The sequence below is a fragment of the Staurois parvus genome, unplaced genomic scaffold (genome assembly GCF_062004578.1).
Source record: "Staurois parvus isolate SC_StPar_1 unplaced genomic scaffold, SC_StPar_1.0 ptg001432l, whole genome shotgun sequence".
Taxonomy (NCBI): Eukaryota; Metazoa; Chordata; class Amphibia; order Anura; family Ranidae; genus Staurois; species Staurois parvus.
This window is the reverse complement of record NW_028319228.1, coordinates 11573293-11598134: the sequence shown is the minus strand read 5'-3', so window position 1 is coordinate 11598134 and position 24842 is coordinate 11573293. Positions and strand designations below refer to the sequence as shown.

Here is a 24842-nt window from a genome sequence, read left to right as displayed (position 1 = left end):
TTATGTACAGTACACTGCATGGAATATAATGTGGATGGACAATGCATGGCTCCTTTACAATATATACAGTATATGGTGTTTATCATTTTTTGATTGATGGTTTTCATCTGTTCTTCTTTTTTATTGCAGAATTGCTAAAATCAATAAAAGCATATAAATGGGAGATCAAAGAAAAGGTGGGTGTTACCGACATTGGTAAACATTAAAATCCGTCTTTCTTTTGTTTGCATTGAATTTTTTAGATAATTGATAACAATATTTGCATTAAAATGTTTGTGAAGGAAAAACTTTTTTTCTTTGGTTTTGGATATTGTGTGGGGTGTGTGTGTCCCTGCTGGAGATATGTACTCCTGTTTTTGTTGAAGACAAGGCTGCCATTAGAAATAATGGGACCCCGTACCAGCAGGGCTGCTGTTAGAAACCATGGGGCCCCATACAGCCAACCTGACAGGGTCCCCCCCCCAACCCCCCCCCCCCCAGTTTTCTATGCTTCAGTTATGAATGAACACAGTGAGTGATCAGTACCAGTCAATCATTGTGTTCATTCAAGATTGGGAAGGGGCTGGTAAATGGTACATATTTACCAGACCCTTCCCCCACTCTCCATCCTGAAGGATCCTATTGTGTGCTTGCAGCTGGCAGTGGGAAAGAGAGAAGGGAAGCCGGCAGCAGTGCAGGGGTGGGGGGCACACAAGGGGGTCTGGGCAGCAGGGGGAAATGTATGGCGCACAGGGAGGGTGATGGGTGCAGCAGGGAAGGGGGCAATTACTGGAACTGATCCCCTGTGGCTCTATGCAGCAGCTGAAAGCCAGCAGTGGGGAAAGGAAAAGAAGCCAGCTTTCTGCTGTTGCAGAGAGCCATACAGGGGATTGATTCTAGTAATCCAGTAATTACCCCCCCGCCATGCCGATCCCCCTCCCTGCCCATATTGGATTCACTCAGCTGCCTGGGCCTTCCTGCTGGCCTGGGCTCCGTACAGGTACCCTCTTATCCACGGCCCTGCGTACCAGTTTTGCCAACCTCCCGCAGCATTTCTTTACTGTCAAAGCATGTAAAATTTACGGGGCCCATACAGTGTCTCCATATACACAATAACACACCTCCAGCCCAGTGTCTCCAAACTTTAGGAGCCCCCTCCAATGCCTGGTGTCTACTCACTGCAGAAGGCTGCACAAGAATAGGCTGGGAATTACGCCTGCTGCTCACGGTCCAGCCTGGGGCCAGCAGTTGGAACATGCCACCCCCCCCGAGAGGGATAAAAAAGGAAAAAGTAACTTACCTCTCCCGCATCTTGCAATTACTGAAGAATGTTCCATTTTCTGAAGTTCCTGGGAAAATCATGCCCCATAATGCACCAGTGATTGTGCTGTGAAGTGAAGTGTCCAATAGGATGCTATACAACAAGTACTTTCATCCCTCACTCTCCACCAGTTGGATGTGGAGAGAGGCAGAGGTATGCTAGGAGGGAGGGGTGGGAGAATAAACAGAGGAGAGATGATTGATGCTGTTCTGTTCTCTAGCACTGTGCTGGAATGATGCTGTTCTGAGGTTGTCCACTGATCCAATAGGACCTGGTGCAGGAGTGTATCCTGTAACCACCTATCAGTGGCACTGGTGGGAGAACACTGTCATTGAGCGTAAAGTAAGAGGAAATACTTAATTTTGTAGCAGCTGTGATAGCAAGAATTGAGGGTAAATCTTCAAAGAGTGGCAAATATTAAGGTGAAAATGGTCAAATGTGTGAAGGCTTCTCCTAAAAGGAGAAGAGTCAGCACAAGGGACACATCATATTAGCTGTAAATTATATCCCTTGTGCTGAATTTTATGTTTTTGATTTTAAGCTAAACTTATGCTGGTCATGCACTAGTAGATTTTTGGATATGAACACTCATACGAAAATTCTTTGTATATTCGATCAATGGACGAATGCCATTCTAAAATTTTACTTAATTTTAACAGTCGATTTTGAAATGAATGTAAATCCCAAAATAAAATCACATACGCTGTCTGAGTACAACTTTCCTTCCTGCTCCTTCCAATTTTCTTGTAACTGTGGTTGAAAACATTGACCCCGCTAATGATTAGAAAATTGAACAAACGTTCTTAAAATGAAAATCTGGAACAAAATCCTATATGTGTATGATCAGCATTAGGCTTTAAGGGCTGGTTCATACCAGGTATCACACAGAAATGCATGCATTCCTGTGCGTTTCATATTCTGTGCAGTGTGGTGCGATTTGAACCCATTCTTTCATGCATGCACTACTATAAATCCAGCACTACTGGATGCATGCAATACTTTAAATCTTGCACTACTTTTTAATCCAGCAACTGGATTGCATGTTACTTCTGTACGATGTGATCCTGTGCAGGAAAACGCACTGTGTTTGTGACCTGCGTTTGAGATGTCATTAACTTAACATTGACATTTACTGCAGATCACTACTGCAGTGCGTAAATATTTATATAGATTGATGCCATGTATGCACTTCCATAGTGTCAGGGGTCCCAGGGTTCACACTTGCGACCTCGCCCCTGTTCCAGGGGGCCTGTATGGCCTCCCTGTCACATTAAGATTTTATGCCAGGCATCAGGGCCGGCCGTGTTGCCACCACTTAGGAACCACTGCCACCGCTGTCATTCTCTTAGAGCCATCTGCGGGAGGCAGGATGGCTCTGCAATGGAAGGCGGAGGCTGTCTGTGTTAACAAGCAGGTGATTGGTTGTTAGGATGCAGGGTTGTCTTAGCAACCAATCACCAGCTTGCAGCTTGTACCGTCCAGCCCCCTGTTCAGACTTGCTGTGCCTCCTGTCCTCCGCACTGAGTAAGGTAAGACAGGAGGAGGGGGCAATGGTGGGGGGGGGGGGTGAGTGATGTGGGGTGGGGAAGCTGCAGTCTTTATCAGTATTTATTGGAGGGGGAGGCCGAGGACATTTATTGTGGGGGGGGAGTGAGGATATTAATGGAGGGGGGCTGAGGTCTTTAATAGAGCGGAGCTGAGGATATTAATGGGGGAATTGAGGACATTCATTAGGGAAGGGGGGCTGAGGACATTAATGGAGAGGGGGCTGAGTACATTCATTGGGGTGGCTGAGGACATTAGTGGGGAGGGCTGAGGTTTTTAATGGGGGGGGGGGTGAGGACATTAATGGAAGGAGCTGAGGCAATTAATGGAAGGCAACTGAGAACATTAATGGAGGGGGCTGAGGTCATTAATGAAGGGGGCTGAGGACATTCATAAAGGGGGGGCTGAGGACAATAATGGAGGGGACTGAGGACATTCATGGGAAAAGGGGGGCTGAGAACATTAATGGAGGGGGGTGAGGACATTAATGGAGGGTGACTGGGGTCATTAATGGGGGGCTGAGGCCAATAATGGGGGGGCTGAGGCCTTTAATGGATGGGGGGCTGAGGACATTTATGAGGGCTGAGGTAATTAATTGGGGTAAGGGGGCTGAGGACATTAATAGAGGGGGGCTGAGGTCATTACTGGGGGTGGATGAAGACATTAATGGAGGGGGCTGAGGTCATTAATGGGAGGGGGGAATGAGGATATTAATGGAGGGAGCTGAGGTCATTAATGGAGGAGTCTGAGGACATTAATGGGTGAGGGGGGCTGAGGACATTAATGGAGGGGGGGGGGGATGAGGTGATTAATGTTGGGGAGCTGAGGACAATGGGGGAGCTGAGGTCATTAATGGGGAGATGAGGACATTAATGGGAAGATGAGGACATTAATGGGAGAGCTGAGGATATTAATGGAGAAGGGGAGAAAGTTAATGGGGGAGCTGAAGACAATAATGGGGGGCTGATGACATTGATGGGGGAGCTTAGGATGTTAATGGAAGGGGGCTGAGGACATTAATGGAGGGGGCTGAGGTTGTTAATGCAGATTTGCATGCGCACATCGTGGGTAGGGCAGCCCATTCATTTTCATTAGCTGCCTTACCTGTAAGAAACACAGGGAAAGAAGCCCCAACACTTTTTTTAAATTGCATCTTACAAAGCCACATGCTGCAGCACCATGTGGTTTGGCATGCAATAAAATGTGCCATAGGTGCTGATGTGTGGGGGTGCTTTTAAGAGGTCAGTGTGTCACAGCTCCAGGCCACACAGAGTCTGTGGAGCAGTTAGTCACTCGCTCTGTGGGGGAGGTCACTGATGTAAGGGGGGGACACTGATACAAAGGTTCCCCCTTATATCAGTGTCCCCACTCCCCTCTTACATCAGTGAAACCCTTTACCTTAGTGTATTCACACTGCAGACTGGATGTAAAGGGAAACTCTGAGGTAAGAGGTTCTCTGGTTAATCAGAATTCCCAGCATCTCTCCATACATCAGAGTCAGCGGAGTTCACCCTTGCAGTGGAAACTTTGTGGACTCTAAGGTAAGGGGGAAACTCTGCAAACTCTGATCTAAGGGGGGGGCTCTGGTGACCAGAGAAACTCTTACATCAGAGTTCCCCTTTACACCACAGTCTGTAGCATTCCCTCCTACATCATGGTCCACAGTGTTCCACTTTACATCAGGGTCCACAGAGTTCCCCTTTACATCAAGGTCAGCAGAGTTCCAGAGTTCCCCCTTGCATTGTAAATGGAAACTGATGTGCTGTAAAGGGAAACTCTGATGTAAAGAGGGCTCTGGGGATGCTGGAATCTCTGATGTAAGGGGGGACTCTAATGTAAGGACATTAAGGGGACCCATTGCAGAACATCTGAAAGGGGGGACTGTAATAAAGGGCCCTGCAATGCGAGTAAAGAGGCTTGAGATCAATGGGAAGTGGCTCAGGTCAGGGAGCGCCTTCATGGTTTCTTGCACTGGGGCCTGAAGGTTCCAGTTAGCCCTCTGCATGTATGAAACATGTAGTTAATAATATGCTCACATGTGTATAATCAGAAAACTAAATTATCAAAATTCTGCTACAGTCTTTTGTTCCTTCAGTAGGATATTAGAAGAAGTCAGGCTGCTAATCATATCCTCCATGTTAAAGACATCTCTGACCTTCCTGTGAAAGTCATGTGTCACTGCTCCTGTAAATGTCAACAGCGGGAGGAGGTGGTTAGAGATGGAGATGAGGGCTTAGCTACTGACTTTTGACAAAAAGTCAAAATTTGTATATCAGTAACAACACCATTTATTATGCCTAGGTGGCATATTGTGGGAAAATACACTAAAATAGCTGATGGAGCAGACTGTGAATGTGCCACAATCATTATATGCTTTGGAAATGGAAAGGTGTGCTATAAAGTGGTTGTAAACCTCATACATGAAATATAAACAAAGCATATCTCTCTATAGTTTGTACTTATCTTAATCCAGAGCATTAATTCTCATTTCTGTCTGCTGCCTCATTCTATTGCTATCAGCATGAGTCACTTCTGACATGTTTTCCTGACACCAGGAGAAGAATGGTGACAGGGGAGGGATCTCCAGCAGATTGACAGCCTCACCTCTGTTCCTGTGAGCTGTGCGGAGTGGGGTGTGTCTCTCCCTTCCAATCAGCTCTCAGAACTCACTGAGCTCTGCAGAGTGTGACTTCAGCTCTCCACCCCTACTTTTCTGAGGTCTCAGACAAGCTTTATAAATGAAGCACTTTGAATGGCTGTAGAGAAGAGAAGACTGCAGATAAACAGGTATAACCTGTAGGAGGATTTGTTTATTCTCTGTGCATTATCTGAAACCAGTTTACAACCACTTTAAGCAAACACTTTTGACGGGCTCACTGAAAATATTCTAGTTTTCTTTGAAAAAGGTACATTTACAAATGGACGATTTCCTAATGATAAAATAAAGTGTTTAAGGTATGTATTTTTTTTCTTTTACCATAATTGTAGTAAGCATAATTTTCCTTTGTAATTGTAAATTAAAATTAACATGATAACTGTGAATATTTAGAGCATATTTTCTTTTCTACCATTCCCTCCCCCAGCACTTTAAATGTATTATATAATCCTACAACAGGACTTCGGAGGTCTTCATTATGTGGCATTCCTGACAATGCGTAGCATTAGGAATTTCCCACAATGTATTGGTATAAGCTCACTAAGTGTATGTTCAGCCCTTTTGTTTCTGAAAACCCTAAGAGCATGGACAATGAAGATTTCAGCCAGACCCTGTGCATTGCTAGGTTGGTCCCAAAAGAAGGGTCCCAAAAGAAGGGTCTCCAGTGAGCATGATATGCTCAAAATGCTGAGGTCAAGGGGGAAGGGATTTATTGTTTAGGCTTGATCTCTGTAGAAGCTGTGTTATATTATTTCTATTGAGAAAATCATCAAAGCATGTCATTTGACTACTGGGTGTCAATGTGTTTGCATAGAATTATAGATGAGGTATAATGGATACATATACAATTGTGTAATCACATTTGTTAAATGTCTTTTACAGGACTGCTGTTGCAGCAACATGTTTATACTGCAAATGGTTCTACAGTTGTCTGGACAAGAGAAATAAGGACCATTTCTAATACAGTATATGACATCTGTCAGCACTGGTTGAACTGTAGTGATTTCATGGAATGCAGATCCAGACTCAATCCGAATGACCATGATGAATGGTGTGTGTGCGCCTCCAACATTGCTGTTCTTGTGAAGGCTCCAGAAACATCTACTTGCCAACAGTAATGTATAAAGGTTAAATGATTGCATCATCACAGTCACATGATGATTTTAGCTTAGTACCAAGTTCTTTAGAAGAAGAGGCACAGTATACTAGATTGCTAGAAATGTTGTCATCATTGTATTAAAATGTGTGTTTTATTACATTACTCACTGAAGATGAAGCCACTCCTAAGACTTCTGTATTCTGAACTCCAGCTAGTGTTTGTTAACGCTGCTCAAGGTAGAGAGACTCCCAATATCCAAGCACAACTCCTCCTGTAGGTCGTGTGCTGCATAGATGAGAACAAAGGACGTCTGATCGGCTGCACTCCAAACAATCCACTTTATTGAACCAAGATAAAACCAATACAGACAGTGGAAATACAGTGGGGGACTAGCAGGTAAACGCGTTTCACGCTAAAGACAGCGCTTATTCATTACCCCATCATTAGTGTTTGTTATAGATGTGAACAAAAGTATTAGAATAAAAAACTGTTTTGAGGATTTCACTAAATAAATAAATACATCACCACTGTTGTGTTTTTCTTTTTGTATTGCATAGTGTTTGAACTTACATTTACATTACTGATATGTACACCGAGCAGCCATAACATTATGACCACTGACTTTTAAAGCCTGAAGGTGCGTAACTGCCTCATTACACTTCCTCACTATCACATTTTCAAAAGCCCTGACATGCCAGGATAGCACCTACCCCCCCCCCCCCCAAATGACCCCCTTCTGGAAAGTAGACACTCCAAGGAATTTAAAAAGAGGCATGGTGAGTATTTTTCCAGATCTAATTTTTTCTCACAAGGTTTTGAAATATAAAAAAAGAATAGAAAAAAGATGTTTTTGTTTTTTTTCTTCATTTTCCAAAAACTTGTGGCAACAAATGAGATCTGCAAAATACTTACTGTGCTTCTTATCAAATTCCTTGGGGTGTCTACTTTCCAAAAGGGGGTCATTTGGGGGGGGTTAGGTGCTATCCTGGCATGTCAGGGCCACCGAAACTGTGATAGGTAGTCAGGAAGTGTAATGAGGAAATAAAGCTCTTTAAAAGCCTGAAGGTGCTTATTGGATTTTGGGGTCATGTACTTGGCTAGACTGCCAAAACGTCTCTCACATGTGGTACCCCCATACTCAGGAGAAGTAGCAGAATGTATTTTGGGGAGTAATTCCACATATTCCAATGGCATGTGTGAGCAGTAAATCATTTAAGTGACAATTTTGTGTAAAAAAAAATATATTTTTTTTGTCATTTTCCAAAAACTTGTGGTAAAAAAATTAATTCTTCTAATAATTCAACATTCTTCTCAGCAAATAGTTTGGGGTGTCTTCTTTCCAAAAAGGGGTCATTTTGGGGGGTGGGGCGTTTTATGCCCAGCATTAGAAGTTTATGCCACACATCACTCACTCTTCTAACCACCTGAAGATCAAGCCTTTTCTGACACTTTTTGTTCACATGAAAAAAATCAGTATTTTTTGCTAGGAAATTAATTTAAACCCCCAAACATTATATATATTTTTTAAAGCAGACACCCTAGTGAATAAAATGGTGGGTATTACATTTTTTTATGGCACAGAAAATTAAAAAAAAATACACTTTTTTTACTTTTAATGCATAAAAACACAATATATTGGCCAATTATTTGGTAAACTATAAAAGGTAATGGTATGCCGAGTAAATAGATACCAAACATGACATGCTTTAAAACTGCACATGCCCCGTACAATGGCAACAAACTGCAAACATTTTTAATATCCATAGGCAATGCTTTAAAAGCTACCATTTTAGATTTACAGAGGAGGTCTAGTGTTAAAATTACTGCCCTTGATCTGATGTTCACGGCAATACCTCACATGCATGGTGCAACCGCTGTTTACATACCGGCACAGGGTCAAGGCTTGTGCACACAGGCGTGCGCGCATGGGAGAGGCAATTTTTTTTTTTTTTTAGTTATTTTGATTCTTTAAAATATTTTTACACTGTACCTTTCATTTTTTTTTTAATCACTTTTAATGCTATCACAGGGAATGCAAACATCCCCTATAACTTCAATAGGCATTGTCATATTCTTTTTTGAGAAATCTGGGGTCTATCAGACTCTGGATATCTCCTCTGCCCTTACATTATCTAATCAAACCAAGATCGGTGTGATCAGATGCTTTCCCAATTTACAAATGGCGCTGTGTATATCCTGTGAAACTGAAGTGATGAAATGCTTGTAGATTCCGAATTCTTAGACTATAGAGATGATTGGCACCACTCTGGTCTCCAATCAGCTCCATGGTCAGCAGGCAGAAACCCCAGCTGCATTTTCAGGTTCCCCCATGGCACGGGACTGCCCAAGAAGGCCGTGGAAGGCAGCGGGGGAGGGGGGCATCATCTCCCGCTGCTTGTAACAGCAATCCTGCAGCTAATTAGCCACTAGGATTGCTTTTACATGAAAACCGATCGCCGGCTGAAAAAAACAATACCAGGATGATGCCTGCAGCTGTAGGAATCATCCTGGCATAACCATTCAAATTCCAGTGATGTACCAGTACATCGCTGATCCTTGTTGGTTATACTATACAGTATATGCTATGTTCTTTTTTTTTGTATGCAGCCTCTAAACTGAATGAAAAAAAGAGAAAAAATCTCTGCCAGAAAAAGTGTGTGGTATGCCCACCATTAGAACATTTTGCCAATCGGCCAATTTTCCCAGCAATGATGTGCAAATCGGCTGATCATTTTACCGATAAAAAAATCTGCGCATGAGCCGTGACCTGCAAGAAGAAGAAAAAGAAGAAGAAAAAGAAGAAGAAGAAAGAAGGAAAAGAAGAAAAAGAATTCCAGTCCGCTCTTATATTTGACATGAAAAAGTATTGCGGTTGCAACAATGTATCTATTTGTATCCGAATAAAAACATCTGTATCCGAAATGGATACAAATAGATACATTGTTGCAACCACAAGACTTTTTCATGTCAAATATAATAGCTGAGCTCTCTGCAAGGGACAGAAGTAATTAAATGCTGGCTGTAGACGCAACGAAAATCGGACGATTTTTTTTACCGTTGGTGGTAACGTTGGCCTATTAAACGACCGTTTTTTTTTTTAAACAGCTGGTGTTTGACCCGTCTATGGCCTGCATAACGCTGCGTTTCTGGGGACGCTATACTAATGTGAAAGCTGGTATAGTGCTGATCTGATCAAAGATATTGATCCATTCAGACACTATACTAGCAATGGAGGTTTATTGTGCATGAGCGTCTTCCTGGCAATCAAGGGGTTAAATGTGATGACTGTTGTACTGATGGGCAATCTGACGCTATCTGGGAGGGGCGTGAAAACCACAGGAGCACAAATCACATATATATATATATATATATATATATATATATATATATATATGTGTGTGATTTGTGCACCCATGCCGCCCTGTAGCAGTATTTCTTTTACGTCTTTTTTCCCACACATTAAGCTTTCTTTCGGTGGTATTTGATCACGTTTTTTATTTTTTGCGCTATAAAAAAAAGGCTGACAATTTTGAGAAAAAAACTATATTTTGGACTTTTTGCTATAAAACATGTCCAGTAAAAAAATGTAAAAATCTAATTTTGTCATAAATTTCAGCAAAAATGTATTTTGCGACATGTCTTTGCTAAAAAAAATCCCAATACGTGTAAATTAATTGGTTTACATGAAAGTTATAGTGTTTACAAATGGCGGTATAGATACTGGATTTTTAATTTTTTTTTATACTAATAATGGCGGCGATCAGCGACTTATGGAGGCGATCAGCAACTTATGGTGGTGATCAGCGACCTATGGCGGGACTGCGGGACTACGGCGGACATTCTGACACTGGGGGGAACTGATTTGGGGTCACTGACATCCCCAGTGATGGTTAACTTTTTTTTAGGTAATGAATGGGTTAACTGTGTGAGGGGAGTGTTTTACTAGGGGCCGGGGGTGTGTGCCTCACGGGATAAACTCCTCTCTCTGGATCAGCGTATGCTCGGAACTGACAGAGAGCAGACTTGCAGTGTAAACACTGCAGCCGTGTTCCCTGGCAGTGATTGCCGGTAATCGCTGGGACGTGGCGGGTAATGACCTGCCAGGACCCAGTGATTGACACCCGCTGCTGCAATCAGCGGGACAGGTAGGGCGGGCACATGCCTCGCGCGTGCGCCCTACCTGTTTTGCAGATCAGCGTTTAAAAATGGCGTTCTGCGCAGCGGTGCCGCCCTGCCTCAGTAAAAACTCTGTGACTGGTCGGCAACCAGTTAAGGTACACTCCTAATGAATTCTTTTAGGACATGAGTTTGCATGCAAGCACATCAAAACCCTGCATGCTGCATATTTGATGTGCTCTCAGAAAATGGAACTGTCTGATAGAATTCAATGGGAGTGTACCTAAAACCATGTGTAAAGCACAAATACAATCACACTGCAGCCAAACTGCAGCACACCGATTTGAGGCCACTATAAGACTAGGTTCAAACCTTTGCATGTCAAGAATGTGCACAAAATTGTGGCTTTAATGACACACACAGAAATGTGCTGTCATTTAGTAGACATGCAGCAGTGCCATTATTTGTTAATGGCACCCCCACACATCTGCAAACACATGAATTTTCACACTCACCAAACCACATGGTGCCACATGTTGTCTCTGTCTCAAAAAAGAGATATCAAGGGTCTGTTTAGAGCCCTGATATTTCACCAACTGGGCTGTTAAAAATGTAAGATAAATAAATAAATAAATACAATTCTAAAAACTGTTTGTTCAGCATTCATATTGCTCTTCAGAGATCATTTGACAGGCAGTAAGGAGTTATTGTATTGGCTCTGCACTGCCTGCTTTAACCTCTTCAAGCCTGCACTAGCATGCCACAACCATGTGCATTGCACGCGATTGTGGGGGACTTGTAGAGCAGCACCATTTACTTGAATGAGACAAGTTCAGCAGGGGGTATAATTCATGTCGCACGCCATTGGGATCTGTGGGAAAGGTCCCAGGCTCAGAGGAAAGGGCCCCAGAACTGATGGAAAGAGAATGGGGGCGTCTCCGGTTTCTGGCACCAGTGTCCTGAATGTTCTAATTACACCTTTGGGCAGAGCTATAACACGTCTGCCTGACCCTTCATAGTGAATGGGAGTATGGTGACATCACTTATGATGTAGCTGCTTAGAACTGGATGCCGTTCCAGCATTTACCCCTTACAGGATGAGCGGAAGTTGCTGATCCCCGCCACAGAAATAGCTGCTATCTCAGTGCTGTTTTACAATGGCGCTGGGCATTCAAGTTGTTAATAATGTTCATGATGAATGTTTCACCAAAGGTAATAATTATAGTTGACTGAAAACCAGATGCAAAAAAGACTAGAGAAATTTAATGTAAACAAATCTCCAGGTTCAGATGGCCTACACCCTCAAGTCCTTTGGTAACTTAGCTAAGCCGCTATTTATAATTTTTAAAGACATCTTACCGACTTGAATGGTATCAACTAATTGGTGTAGAGCAAATGTGGTGCCAATTTACAAAAATGGATTGAGATATATAACAGGAAACTACAGACCAATCAGCCTAACATCAATAGTACGTAATCTATTTGAGGTAATGGTAGATGGCTCTGTGATAAAGGCATTATGAGTGACAATTGACATGGATTTATGAAAGGTCATTCTTGTAAAACCAACCTGTTATCATTCTATGGTTGGTTGAAGTCCAGTAGATGTACAGTAGTTTATCTAGATTTTGCTAAGGCTTTTGATATTGTACCCCATAATAGTTTAATCTATAAAATAAGGTATTTTGAAATTGATGAAATTGTATGTACTGTACATGTATAGGAAACTGATTATATGAATGGATCCAAAGAGTAGTGATAAATGACTCATTCTGTAAATGGTCTAAAGTTGTGAGTAGTGTGCCCTAAGGTTCTGTTTTGGGGCTAATGTGGATCAGGTCATTAATGATACAGAGTTTGGAATCAAGAGCTCAGTTTAAGTGTTTAACGATGATGCCAAAATATGAAGATAAATAACTGTGGCACAGGATATAGCACCATTACAGGAAGACTCTGACAAAATAGGGGATTGGGCACCTACATAGCAGATAAAGCTCAATATTGAGAAATGTAAGTTATTTATTTGGGTGCAAAAAATACACATGTAAACTACACATTAGGAAGGGCTCCCCTGGGAGAAGCAGTGATGGAAAAGGATCTGGAGTTGTTTTTTACTGTAGATCACAGACCCAAACGCAATGCCAAGCTGCAGCTAACAAAGCTATCAAAATACTGTAGTGCCTTGAAAATGGCATTCATTCCAGAGATAAATCAATAATACCACCCCTTTACAAAACACTGGTTCGGCGTCATCTTGAATATGCAGTTCAGTTTTGGTCACCAATCCTTGGGAAAAACGTTGTTAAATTAGAAAGAGTTCAGCGAAGGGGGATCTAGGACCTCAGCTATGAAGATAAATTACATAGATTACAGGTACTCACTCTGGAGAAGAGACCTTAAAGCAGAACTTCACTCTCTCAATCAACATTGACTCTTTTTATCCTCATGCTGTTAGCATTAGTAAATAGGAAAATATATCATATTTACTTTTTTCACTGTGCTGAGCCTGGTAATTCTTTTGTGCCTTCTTGAGAACTTATGTAGGGCTCTATTGACTCTCTGCAGAAGGTTGCACCTTACTTTTAAGTCAGACTTGGGCTATTTCCCCTACCTGGTGAGGGTAGCCAAAGGTTTTTGAAGCCTGCCAAACCCAAATTTTTCCCTGCTTGACCCATGGCCTTTTTTAACATGTAAACCCTTTCTCTTCATGCTCTTGTTATACTACCCCTTTTCTAATTTTATTGATAGCTTAATATAAGTAATCGAATATTCTATAAGAGGCATCAAGAAAGTACAATACTGTTTGATACATTTTAGTAACTAGAACACACGTTAATGCAATGTAAAAATCTGTCCATGCTCTGTTAGATAAGATGGTCTTATACTGTACGGTGGACCAACGTACTTAAGAGGGGATATAATTTCAATATACATATATATCAAAGGTGACTTCAGTAACTGTAATAAATTGTTTACTCTAAGATCCCTAAAGAGGACACACGGCCACGATTTGAGGTTAGGAGAAATTAAGTTTAAAGTGGTTGTAAATCTGGAAAATGTAATACAATCTAAAATTACAACTGAATAATATTATATAAATAATGTGAAGCGCTAAAGCATTGAAAAGGAGAAACCACAATCAAAAATTCATAACTGATAAAAGTCCAATAAATAGGTGCAATAATTATATGCAATAAATAAGTAAGAGTAGATAACTATATAGAATTCATATGAAACATAAAAACGCACATGCATGTGCAAAAACTGCAAAGTGATAAAGTGAAAAAATAATCCAAACAATTCAGCTGTAAACCCCAAAGTGGTCAAAGCAGAGCACTTCTAGGATCACACTATGGAGTAGGAATCAGGTGTTGATCTCTTCACAAGTCCTGCTTTCTATCCTGAAGTTTTTTTGTGGTCCTAACAGAACATCCAACCCTTGCCTACTATAGCCAAAAAAAAAAAAGAAAAATCTAGAATTGGGATTTATTGGCACACAGCAGGGCAATATTTTGCTAAACTATTATACAGGCTCAAACTATTATACAGGTTTCACACTGCCATGCTGCAATTTGGTCGCAGTACAGGTGCAGCACAGTGTACCAGTGGTTTTTGTGCGGGTTATCAATGCTTTTCCATAGACTTCTATTATTACTGCTTTAAAGAGACTGTGATCCAAAATGTATCCTGACAAAGTCCAGCTGGTAATGCCATTACTGGCCTCAATCTGGGAGTAATTGTTGCCTGGCAGTCTCTGGGTGTAGAATTTCTGAGACCCGAAACAAGCATGCTGCAAATGAAACTCAGAGAAAAGTTATACTTTCTTGTCTCTATGCTGGATCAGGATAATTGATGTAGCACATATTAAAGCAGAAAGACACCCTTTACTGGCTAACACATTGTTAAAGACGCAAGCTTCTGTATAGAATCTGTATAATCAAAGAAAATCAGGTACTCTGGTGTCTACTCTGTAGTCTTGTGTTTATTGGCAGGTAACAAATGACAGCCACAGTTGAGACATGACATGAGTCATGATTAAGGCCAGTTTGGCTGAACCATGTTGACATTTGTGGCTGTCATTTATTACCTCCCAATACAAGACTGCCGAGTATACAGAATTCAGCTGGTTCAGCAGTGGCTGGGTGAATTTTGATCCATGTGTGGCCACAACAGCTGAATAGAAGTCAATCTACTTATCAACCTCTGTTCAACCACCCTGTTGGTATATTGCCGCTCAATCAGCACTGCAGGCAATAGGCTGCAGTGCTGATCTGTGTATTCTGATGGTGGTGGAGTCTCCCAGCTGTCAGGTTACAATGACACAGCAAGGAAGGTTATTGAATTGTATGTGTGGATGGGGGAATTGGGTCAGTTTATAATTCAATAAGCTAGTTGAACAAAAAAAAAAAACCTGACCATATATCACCAACTTTAGACTCCAAACTTTCTGCAATAATTGATGGGTAAGACAGTAAAGTTACTGCTGCTTACGTGTTGAAGCCAAAGTGTTACACAACCAACATTGTCAGGATAACCTATTTAGTTCTTACATGGCAGATTTCCTTTGGAGTATATGCCTTCAGTACTTTGAGTAAATGACCTGGATCAGGGAATTCAAAACTTATTTTCCTCATACTTTGTTCAAACTAAGTAACTCAGAAAGTACTGAATTTACAAATCCAGTATGTTAGCCTGGCAACTAGCACTAATTAGAAGTGAGAAATGGCAACCTCCATATTTCTCTCAAATTTCAGTTAAGAAAACTAAATAAGGTATACTTACAAAAAAGATCCTTATTTTTATGTTTTTGTCTTGCAGGGAAGCGTTTAGCCGAGTGTGTGAAGCTGTTCCTGGTACCAAAGGAGTCTTCAAAAAAAGAAAGGTATTTTATTTTTATGCTTTTGATTTATAAATGTAAAAATTTTATTTGTAAACGTGTCAAGAAATTTCCTCTTTATTCCTCTTCCTTTTATTTTCTATGCAATCTATAGACAAAAGTAAAAAAAGAAAAAAAAAAGAAAAAAACATTTCTGATTTGGTCAGTGTTAGTTTTAAAGCAGAAATCCAGTCAAAATAGTTTTTTTTTTACCATGCAGTGGAGCTGTGCATGGATCAGCTGTTTATTTTTTCTAGGGGTGAACTCATACTGCTCCAGAAAGCTGCTCTCCCCACGGTCCAGCAGTGGACTGTTCCTGTCTATGGACCATCAGGTACAGTCCATTTACAAGACCACTGGACCACGGAGGGACAGGAGCCAAAAGGACCGGTCTTGTGTAGGGTGGATCATGGGTCAGGTGAACATATCTTCGATGTTCCCCTAGAACGAAATGAGAATTTAACCCATGCAGTGTGGGCACAGCCCCACTTCATGACCAAGAAAAAAAAATTCTGGAATTCTGCTTTGAAAACAATTAGTTTTACTGTAGATAAAATGATTCATTTTAGTTTATAACTTGTCCAGTGTATATTTACTGTACACTAAAAATAAGATTCTGGTAGAAAGCATTGAAAAGTTATTTAGATACGAAATCATGTTTTTTTTTTAATATTGTGCATTATATTAATGTAACAAAAAAATACAAACAAAATAACTAAAAATTTTATAAAAAGTTTAAATATTAATGGTAAAAATTTGAAATAAGAATACAATCAGATGAAAAAATACTAGTGAAGGGTGGAAGGAGAGGTTAATCAGGGTGGTTTGAAGATACTGAATGGTTAATAAAGGGTTAAACATGAAACATTTTTATTTTAAACTTAAACATTTTAAATTAAACTTTCTTGTAACGTTGCTTTGACTTTAATAAATTAGTGCATTCTTTCCACTGATAACCAATGTAAGGGGGCACTGCGCCCTGACCATCAACCTAAGAGGTCTCTTTCCAATGATCATCAATGTAAGAGGGCCCTTCTCTACTGACCACCAGTTTAAGGAAGTACTACACCAACAACCAATATGTTAGTATTTCCCTTCTGACTACCAATATAACAGTACAATTTTTACTATCTGCGTTTCTTTTCTGTTCATTAATATTATTCATTAATTTCATTATTATTGCTAAAAAAATTGCAGTTATAAACAGGGTGTTTTGGGGGACCAAATGATCTGCTTTAGATGCCGCGTTTTTCTATTGTTCTGTTAATTATTATGTATGCAATTTACAAAACATGCTAATGTACTATTAGCTGTAGACATCAATTTAAGCAGATGTTTCCTGAGAACTAGGAAAGTTACTTGAGGGTTTCTCCATGGTAAAAGTGTGTAAATTGTAACACCCTGGCAACCAAATTAGTATCACTAAGGTATACTATGGGGCAGGCCATTTCTATAATATTATAAAATAATAATATTTCTACAATGGACCATAAGTAATTGACCGGGGGTTGCCACCTGAACAATGGTTAAAGCCTACGTTTAGTTAAAAAACATGAGTAGAAAGGATGTTACCTACTATTGGTGTGAATTGTTCCTTGTACTACTGTCTCCTAGCTTCTCTGATCCCCCCCACCCCTGCTACTGTAATCTCCTTGCTGCGGCTGAGTTAATAGTGCTGAGGGAGCTGTGACAGGTACTTATCAAGAGTGCCCAACTATGCCACTGACACTGTGTATTCATTCTCGTCATCTACATGAACAGAATTGCAATTTTGTAATGTGGAAAAAGTAAGCACACCCCTACATTTATCACCAATTCAAATCTTTTGAAATTAGAATCAGGTGTTCCACCTTAGGTATGGGTGATTAGAACCTCCTTAGAGAGTATAAAGGTGGAACCTGTCTTATTAAAACCTCAGATATCTAGGATCTGGTGTTCTCTCTTCTTTTTCTATTAATATGTATTGTGTTGTCATTTCATGGACAAGAGAGATCTCTAAGGCCCTCAGAAAGAACAGCATCGATGCCTATGAGTCTGGCAAGGGATTTAAAAATCTTGCCAAATTATTTCAGATCAATAATTCCACTAAAAGTAAAATAATGTCCATGCTTTTACAATAAGTATAGATTGCACCAATTTAACCTGCATGAGAGATGTGCAAAAAAAAGGTCTGGCTTTTCACAAAGAACATTTCAGCAAGACTACAGTTTGGTCATGAACATACTGTATCAGCAAGGAGCAGATGGATAGTAATAGATAAATAACAATTCTTCGGCACACCTTACTCTAAGTCAAATACCCACTCTAATTAACCCTTTAAAGAAAAGTGACACTTTCACCCTTGAAAGTAGATACAATTATAACCAACCTTTTCCTCCACCAAACTGTCAAAACTCATAAATCTAATCCTTAATACAAATCAATCATATTCCAGCCCCATCAAATTATTCCCAAAAGAAATTAAAAATTAATTAAAATAAAACTTATAAATGTCCAAAATATAAATCCAATTAATCAATAGTCCAAAGAAACTTTCTTAATCCAATGTGTTGAGCTTCCAATCCTCATATCCCTCTTCGTGAACCTCAAAAAAATGAAACTATAATAGTGTATTACCTTCTACTTATAAATACCTTACATACAATATCCTTGCAACTACTGGACAAGTGCACCAAAATAAATCAATTCAACTGTGAGAAAACACGTGAATCATGCAAAACAGCATTTCGTGTACACTCCAACAAAAAGTGGGAGAAAAAAAAATATTATATATATATTAATTAATCAATATATAAAAAATAAATGCACCAAATCAATTAAATTAGTGAACACTCCAATTCATATGGTGAGCAATCCGTGATCACCTCCAACTAGTGCGATTAAATAATTACCCTCAGGAAGTAATGACAAGCTTATCAGGATATCCTTGCTCAGTTAATAACCACTTCCAAAGTTTCAATCATTCCAGTGGCCAATCCTCCATAATCCTCATAAAGTGAAAAGGAGACTGAAAAGGAAAAAGGTATGTATTTAAAAGCACAAAGACATTTATTAAGTATTTTACATTAAGGTATGTTGAAATCGACTCATTATTATTATTATACAGGATTTATATAGCGCCAACAGTTTGCGCAGCGCTTTACAATATAAGGGAGACAGTACAATTACAATACATTTCAGTACAGAAGGAATAGGAGGGCCCTGCTCGTGGAGCTTACAATCTAAAGGAAGGGGGAGGTGATACAAAAGGTGATAACTGCGGGGGGATGATCTGGCGGAGGTGAGGTAGGTGAGGAAGAAGTGAGTTTTCAAAGATCGCCTAAAGGCAGACAGGATGGGGGCTGACCGGACATGCTGTGGTAGGGAGTTCCAGAGGATGGGAGAGGCTCTGGAGAAGTCCTGGAGGCGAGCGTGGGAGGAGGTGATGAGGGAGCTAGAGAGGAGGATATCATGGGAGGAGCGGAGTGGGCGATTTGGGCGGTATCTGTGGATGAGGTTGGTGATGTAGCTAGGGGCAGTGTTGTGCATGGCTTTGTAAGCTGTGGTTAGTATTTTGAATTGTATACGTTGGGTTAGTGGAAGCCAGTGGAGGGATTGGCAGAGAGGGGCAGCAGTCACTGATCGGTTGGTAAGGTGTATGAGTAGCAGCATTCATAGTAGACTGAAGGGGGGATAGCCTGTGTAACGGTAGACCAGTGAGGAAGGAGTTGCAGTAATCGAGGTGGGATATAACCAAGGCGTTGATAAGTTGTTTTGTGGTGTCATTGGTCAGGAAGGGGAGGATTTTGGAAATGTTCCAGAGGTTGAGGCGGCAGGATTTAGCCAGTGAGTGGATGTGGGGCCCAAAGGAGAGCTCAGAGTCTAGGATTACGTCTAGCACCCTGGCATGAGGGGAAGGACCAATGGTTGTGCTGTTGATCTTAATGGTAAAGTCATGAGTGGGGGATCGGGGAGGAGGAAATATTACAAGCTCAGTTTTTGAAAGATTGAGTTTAAGATAGTGATGTGACATCCATGCTGATATGTCGCTTAGTAGATTTGTGATACATGAGGAGGTTGCGGGGGTGACCTGGGGAGTGGAGAGATAGATCTGGGTGTCATCAGCATAGAGGTAGTATTGGAAGCCATGGGAGGTTATCAGTTGGCCCAGGTAGGAGGTATAGAGAGAGAAAAGGAGTGGCCCAAGGACAGAACCTTGGGGTACCCCAACAGAAAGAGTAAGCAGAGCGGAGGAGGAGGAGTTGTACGTGACACTGAAAGTGCGCTGAGAAAGGTAAGAGGAGAACCAGGAGAGAGCAGAGTCACGGAGGCCGATGGAGTGGAGTTTACTGGTGGTCGACTGTGTCAAAGGCAGCGGAAAGGTCAAGGAGTATGAGTATGGAATAATGGCCGTTGGTTTTTGCAGTTAGTAGGTCATTAGTGAGTTTTAATAAGGCAGTTTCTGTGGAATGTTGTGGGTGGAAGCCAGACTGTCGGGGATCAAGAAGGTTGATGTCGCTGAGGTAGCAGTTCATACGGTTGTGAACAAGGTGCTCGAGAAGCTTGGAGACAAATGGCAGCAGGGAGATGGGTTTTATGTTATTCAAACAGGTGGGGTCCAGCGAGGGTTTTTTGAGGATGGGGGTAACCAGTGCATGTTTGAGTGGGGAGGGAAAGGTGCCCATGGAGAGTGAGAAGTTGAAGATGTGGGTTAGAGAGTTTAGAATAGAGCAGGAAGGAGGCTGCAACAGTTATGAGGTGACTCTTGTGTGAAACAGAGCAGCCTCAGTGTTTTCCTGGTTCAAGAAAACACGTTTTCCAATTTCCAAAATGGCCATGACGGCACGTCCGGTTTGGCGTGAGTGCGTCAGACGTCACGTTTTCCGACACGTTTTGTCACTTCGGACTTCTTCTAAGGTTCCCTTTAGAAGAAGTCCGGAAGTGATGAAACACGTCGGAAAACGTGACGTCTGACGCACTCATATCAAACCGGAAGTGTCGTCGTGGCCATTTTGGAAATTGGAAAACGTGTTTTCCTGAACCAGGAAAACACTGAGGCTGCTCTGTTTCACACAAGAGTCGTTTTCAACATACCTTAATGTAAGATACTTAATAAATATCTTTATGCTTTTACATACATACCTTTTAAAGTCTCCTTTTCACTTTATGAGGATTATGGAGGATTGGCCACTGAAATGATTGAAAGCTTGGAAGTGGTTATTAACTGAGCAAGGATATCCTGATAAGCTTGTCATTACTTCCTGAGGGTAATTATTTAATCGCACTAGTTGGAGGTGATCACGAATTGCTCACCATATGAATTGGAGTGTTCACTAATTTAACTGATTTGGTGCATTTATTTTTTATATATTGATTAATTAATATATATATATATATATATATATATATATATATATATTTTTTTTTTTTTCTCCCACTTTTTGTTGGAGTGTACACGAAATGCTGTTTTGCATGATTCACGTGTTTTCTCACAGTTGAATTGATTTATTTTGGTGCACTTGTCCATTAGTTGCAAGGATATTGTATGTATACACGTGTAAGGTATTTATATGTAGAAGGTAATACACTATTATAGTTTCATTTTTTTTGAGGTTCACAAAGAGTGATATGAGGATTGGAAGCTCAACACATTGGGTTAGGACTATTGATTGATTGGTGATTGGACTTATATTTTGGACATTTATTTTTTATTTTATAAGTTTTATTTTAATTAATTTTAAATTTCTTTTGGGAATATTTTGATGGGGCTGGAATAGGATTGATTTGTATTAAGGATTTGATTTATGAGTTTTGACACTCACCGGCCACTTTATTAGGTACACCTGTCCAATTTCTTGGTAACACAAATTGCTAATCAGCCAATCACATGGCAACAACTCAATGCATTTAGGCATCTAGACATGGTGAAGACTTGCTGAAGTTCAAACCGAGCATCAGAATGTTGGCTAAAGAGGATTCAAGTGACTTTGAACGTGGCATGGTTGTGCCAGACCATCTAGTCTGAGTATTTCAAAAACTGCTGACCTACTGGGATTTTCACACACAACCATATCTAGGGTTTACAGAGAATGGTCCGAAAAAGAGAAAATAGTTGTGTGGACAAAAATACCTGTTTGATGTCAGAGGTCAGAGGAGAATTGGCAGACTGGTTAGAGATGATAGAAAGGCAACAGTAACTCAAATAACAACTCATTATAACCAAGGTATGCAGAATACAACCTCTGAATGCACAGCATGTCAAACTTTGAAACAGATGGGCTACAGCAGCAGAAGACCAAACCGGCTAGCAAGGTATACCTAACAAAGTGTCTGGTGAGAGTACAAAGCCTTGAAAAAGTATTCATACCCCTTGAAATTTTCCACATTTTGTCATGTTATAACCAAGAATGTAAATGTATTTTATGTGATAGACCAACACAAAGTGGCACATAATTGTGAAGTGGAAGGAAAATGATAAATGGTTTTCAACATTTTTCACAAATAAATATCTGAAAAGTGTGGCGTGCATTTGTATTCAGCCCCCTTTACTCTGATACCCCCAACTAAAATCTAGTGGAACCAAATTGCCTTCAAAAGTCACCTAATTAGTAAATAGAGCCCACCTATGTGTAATTTAAATAAAATACATTGATGTTTTTGGTTGTAACATGACAAAATGTGGACAATTTCAAGGAGTAGGAATACTTTTTCAAGGCACTGTATATCCTGTCTTCCTCCAGTTTTCAGTCAGAAAGACTCGGTGAATTTATAATTTGTATTGTTGAACATAAAATCAGTCCATTCAACACTGATATTTTGGTTATGGGCAGGATAATTCACTTTCTGGCTTTTTACTCTGGCATGCCAGCAGTAAGATATTTGCAATACTGGGTTGTTCCTCTCCCGAGGCAGGTGAAGTATCAATATTTCAGTGTTTAATGTAAATGAAAAAATCCAATAGTAAAAGTGAGATGTCCTAACAAAGAGGATCTGGACATTATTATCAACGTAAATTGAAAATGAATCAGAAAACCTTATACAAAATGTAATCTATGCTGTATATTGACAATAAGCTGTATTTTATCATGTTTATATTTATTTATATATATTTTGTAATTTTTTTTGTGTAGCCTACAAATAAAATCCTCTCTAGCATCCTGGGAAAGTGCAACCTCCAGTTTGCAGGGATGTGTATAACACTTAACATATCTACAACAAGCCTAAACATGATGACACCGGATTCTAAACAGGTATGACCAAGCTATTGCTGCCATGTTTTTTTTATATATACTATATATATATATATATATATTTACAGTGTGTATATATATATATATATATATATTTACAGTATATATATATATATATATTTACAGTGTTTATGTATAGATATATTACTATACTGTATATATCAGCAAAGGAACAAAAAGCAGTAAGCAAATAATAATATGCAGCCAGCAAATAGACAAGGGAATATGTTATCAGGAAGAAAATGTAAAAGCCAAACTTCTGTGAGAAAGAGAAAACATTTTTTTAGGGGCAATATGGGTTACATTTTGTAAATTTTAGTTAGTAGATTTATGTATAAGGTTTAAAACAATCCTTTAAACTCCTAAAATCAAGTCTCATCTACATGCTCATAGTATAGTATTTTAATTCTCTGGAAAATGTTTTTCCAAAACAATATATCTTAATAGTAAAAATGTTACAGATGTATCTGTAACATCATTTTTTTTTCTAGAATTAGTTGATAAATGTGCACCTGAATCCCAGTTTGCTCTCGCTTCTCACTGTTATCAATTGCCCAGCCATTCAGAACTCAGAGGGGAGCTATGTTACACGATGGTATGCAAACGTGACCATTCTGAGATAACCAGGGTGCATACAGAGGCCTCCTTCATAGTAATGTCCATGGGGAAACATACGGGATGCTGCTGAACAAATGCAAGATTTTCCAGCAATACAAAGGGGAAATGTTTAGGGACATACAAAATAAGAATACTGGAAATACAGCATAAGAACATGATACAGAAATGGCTGGCTGGACACAGTGGCCTAAAGCTGAACTCCAAGAATTCAGCCACTTGTGGATATGTACTTGAATATGTGCTGGCATACTGTGAGTTAAGTCCAATGAGACACATGCCGCTTCATAGACTTATCTATGTTATTTACATGTGCCAATTTTATGGAGCTTTGGAAGCATAGCTATCATTACACTCCCAGAGCTCTGACAGGAGAGACACTGCTCTCTCACATACAACATCTCTGACTGCCCCTCCCCTCTGCTGCTCATTCACAGGAGCCTTTGTATTTTTTGTGAATTGTGAATTTTGGGAATGTGTTGACATAACACAGAGCACTCAGTGATTGGGCAGGAGGAGGGGAGGGGTGGGCACAGTGGCAGCATGAGACTCTTCAACTGATGGAGCTGAGGCCAGAAGGTCTAATGTTAGAGCGCCGGAAGTATAGTGATAGCTATGCTCCTGGCACTCCTTAAAAATGGCAATTGTAAATTAAATAGTCTACAAGTTGGCATGTGCCTTGTTGGATTTAACTCCTAGTAATTCAGAAAGTTTTCCAAAGTGGATCAGTTCGTTGAATTCAGCTTTAAGAACAGCACTTGCAGTAATAGTAACTAAGACAAGGCCCGGGGAGAGGGTAATGGGGAGCCTAGAATGTACCATCAATCCTGCACCATTGCCTGCTAGTCCACTGCCTAAACTACTTTGTCCACATTATGCACACCTGCTTTGCACTGCCGTTTCTCCACTTCCCCGCAGATGTCAGTCTCTATCTATAGAAACACTGATAGCAGTTCTTTGTGTTATGACAGACAGATCTGCAGACAAGAGGAAGCTTCAGTCCTATTAGGTAAGTATAATGCTGAAAGAAAAGGATGGGTATTTATAATCAGCAGGTGAGACCTGACTGGTACCTCAAGTGGGTGCAGCTTGTGTCAAGTTCAACCCTAGCTGTATATTATTTGCAAAATAATTTGGAAGTCTCCTTTTTCTCTCCTAACAATCAGGACTTTCACCTAGTACTTAAAGATTATTTACAAGGGTCATTCGTCCAATACGATGTGTGATAAGTTATGTGTTGGCACACTAAAGAATGCTTGATCAGTTTCAAACTTACTTGAGCATATAGTAGTGCACAGTTAACCAATTAAAGGCACACCCATATTGATCATCACTTGGACCTGCTTTTCAAAGCAAAGTGGTCTAAATGGTTTCCAGTGTATTTTTGTTTTTATTTGTCCAGAGTT

General features: G+C 40.3%; 1 protein-coding gene across 3 annotated transcripts in view; it reads left to right on the top strand.

The window, feature by feature from the left end:
* SHC3 (SHC adaptor protein 3) overlaps positions 1-24842 on the top strand; it is a 113583-nt gene that overhangs the window by 55973 nt on the left and 32768 nt on the right. For all 3 annotated transcript variants that reach the window (XM_089662166.1, XM_089662165.1, XM_089662167.1), the window contains exons 4-5: positions 15535-15598; positions 22702-22821. In XM_089662166.1, the coding sequence (XP_089518292.1) occupies positions 15535-15598; positions 22702-22821 (184 nt within the window). The remainder of the gene's footprint in view (positions 1-15534; positions 15599-22701; positions 22822-24842) is intronic.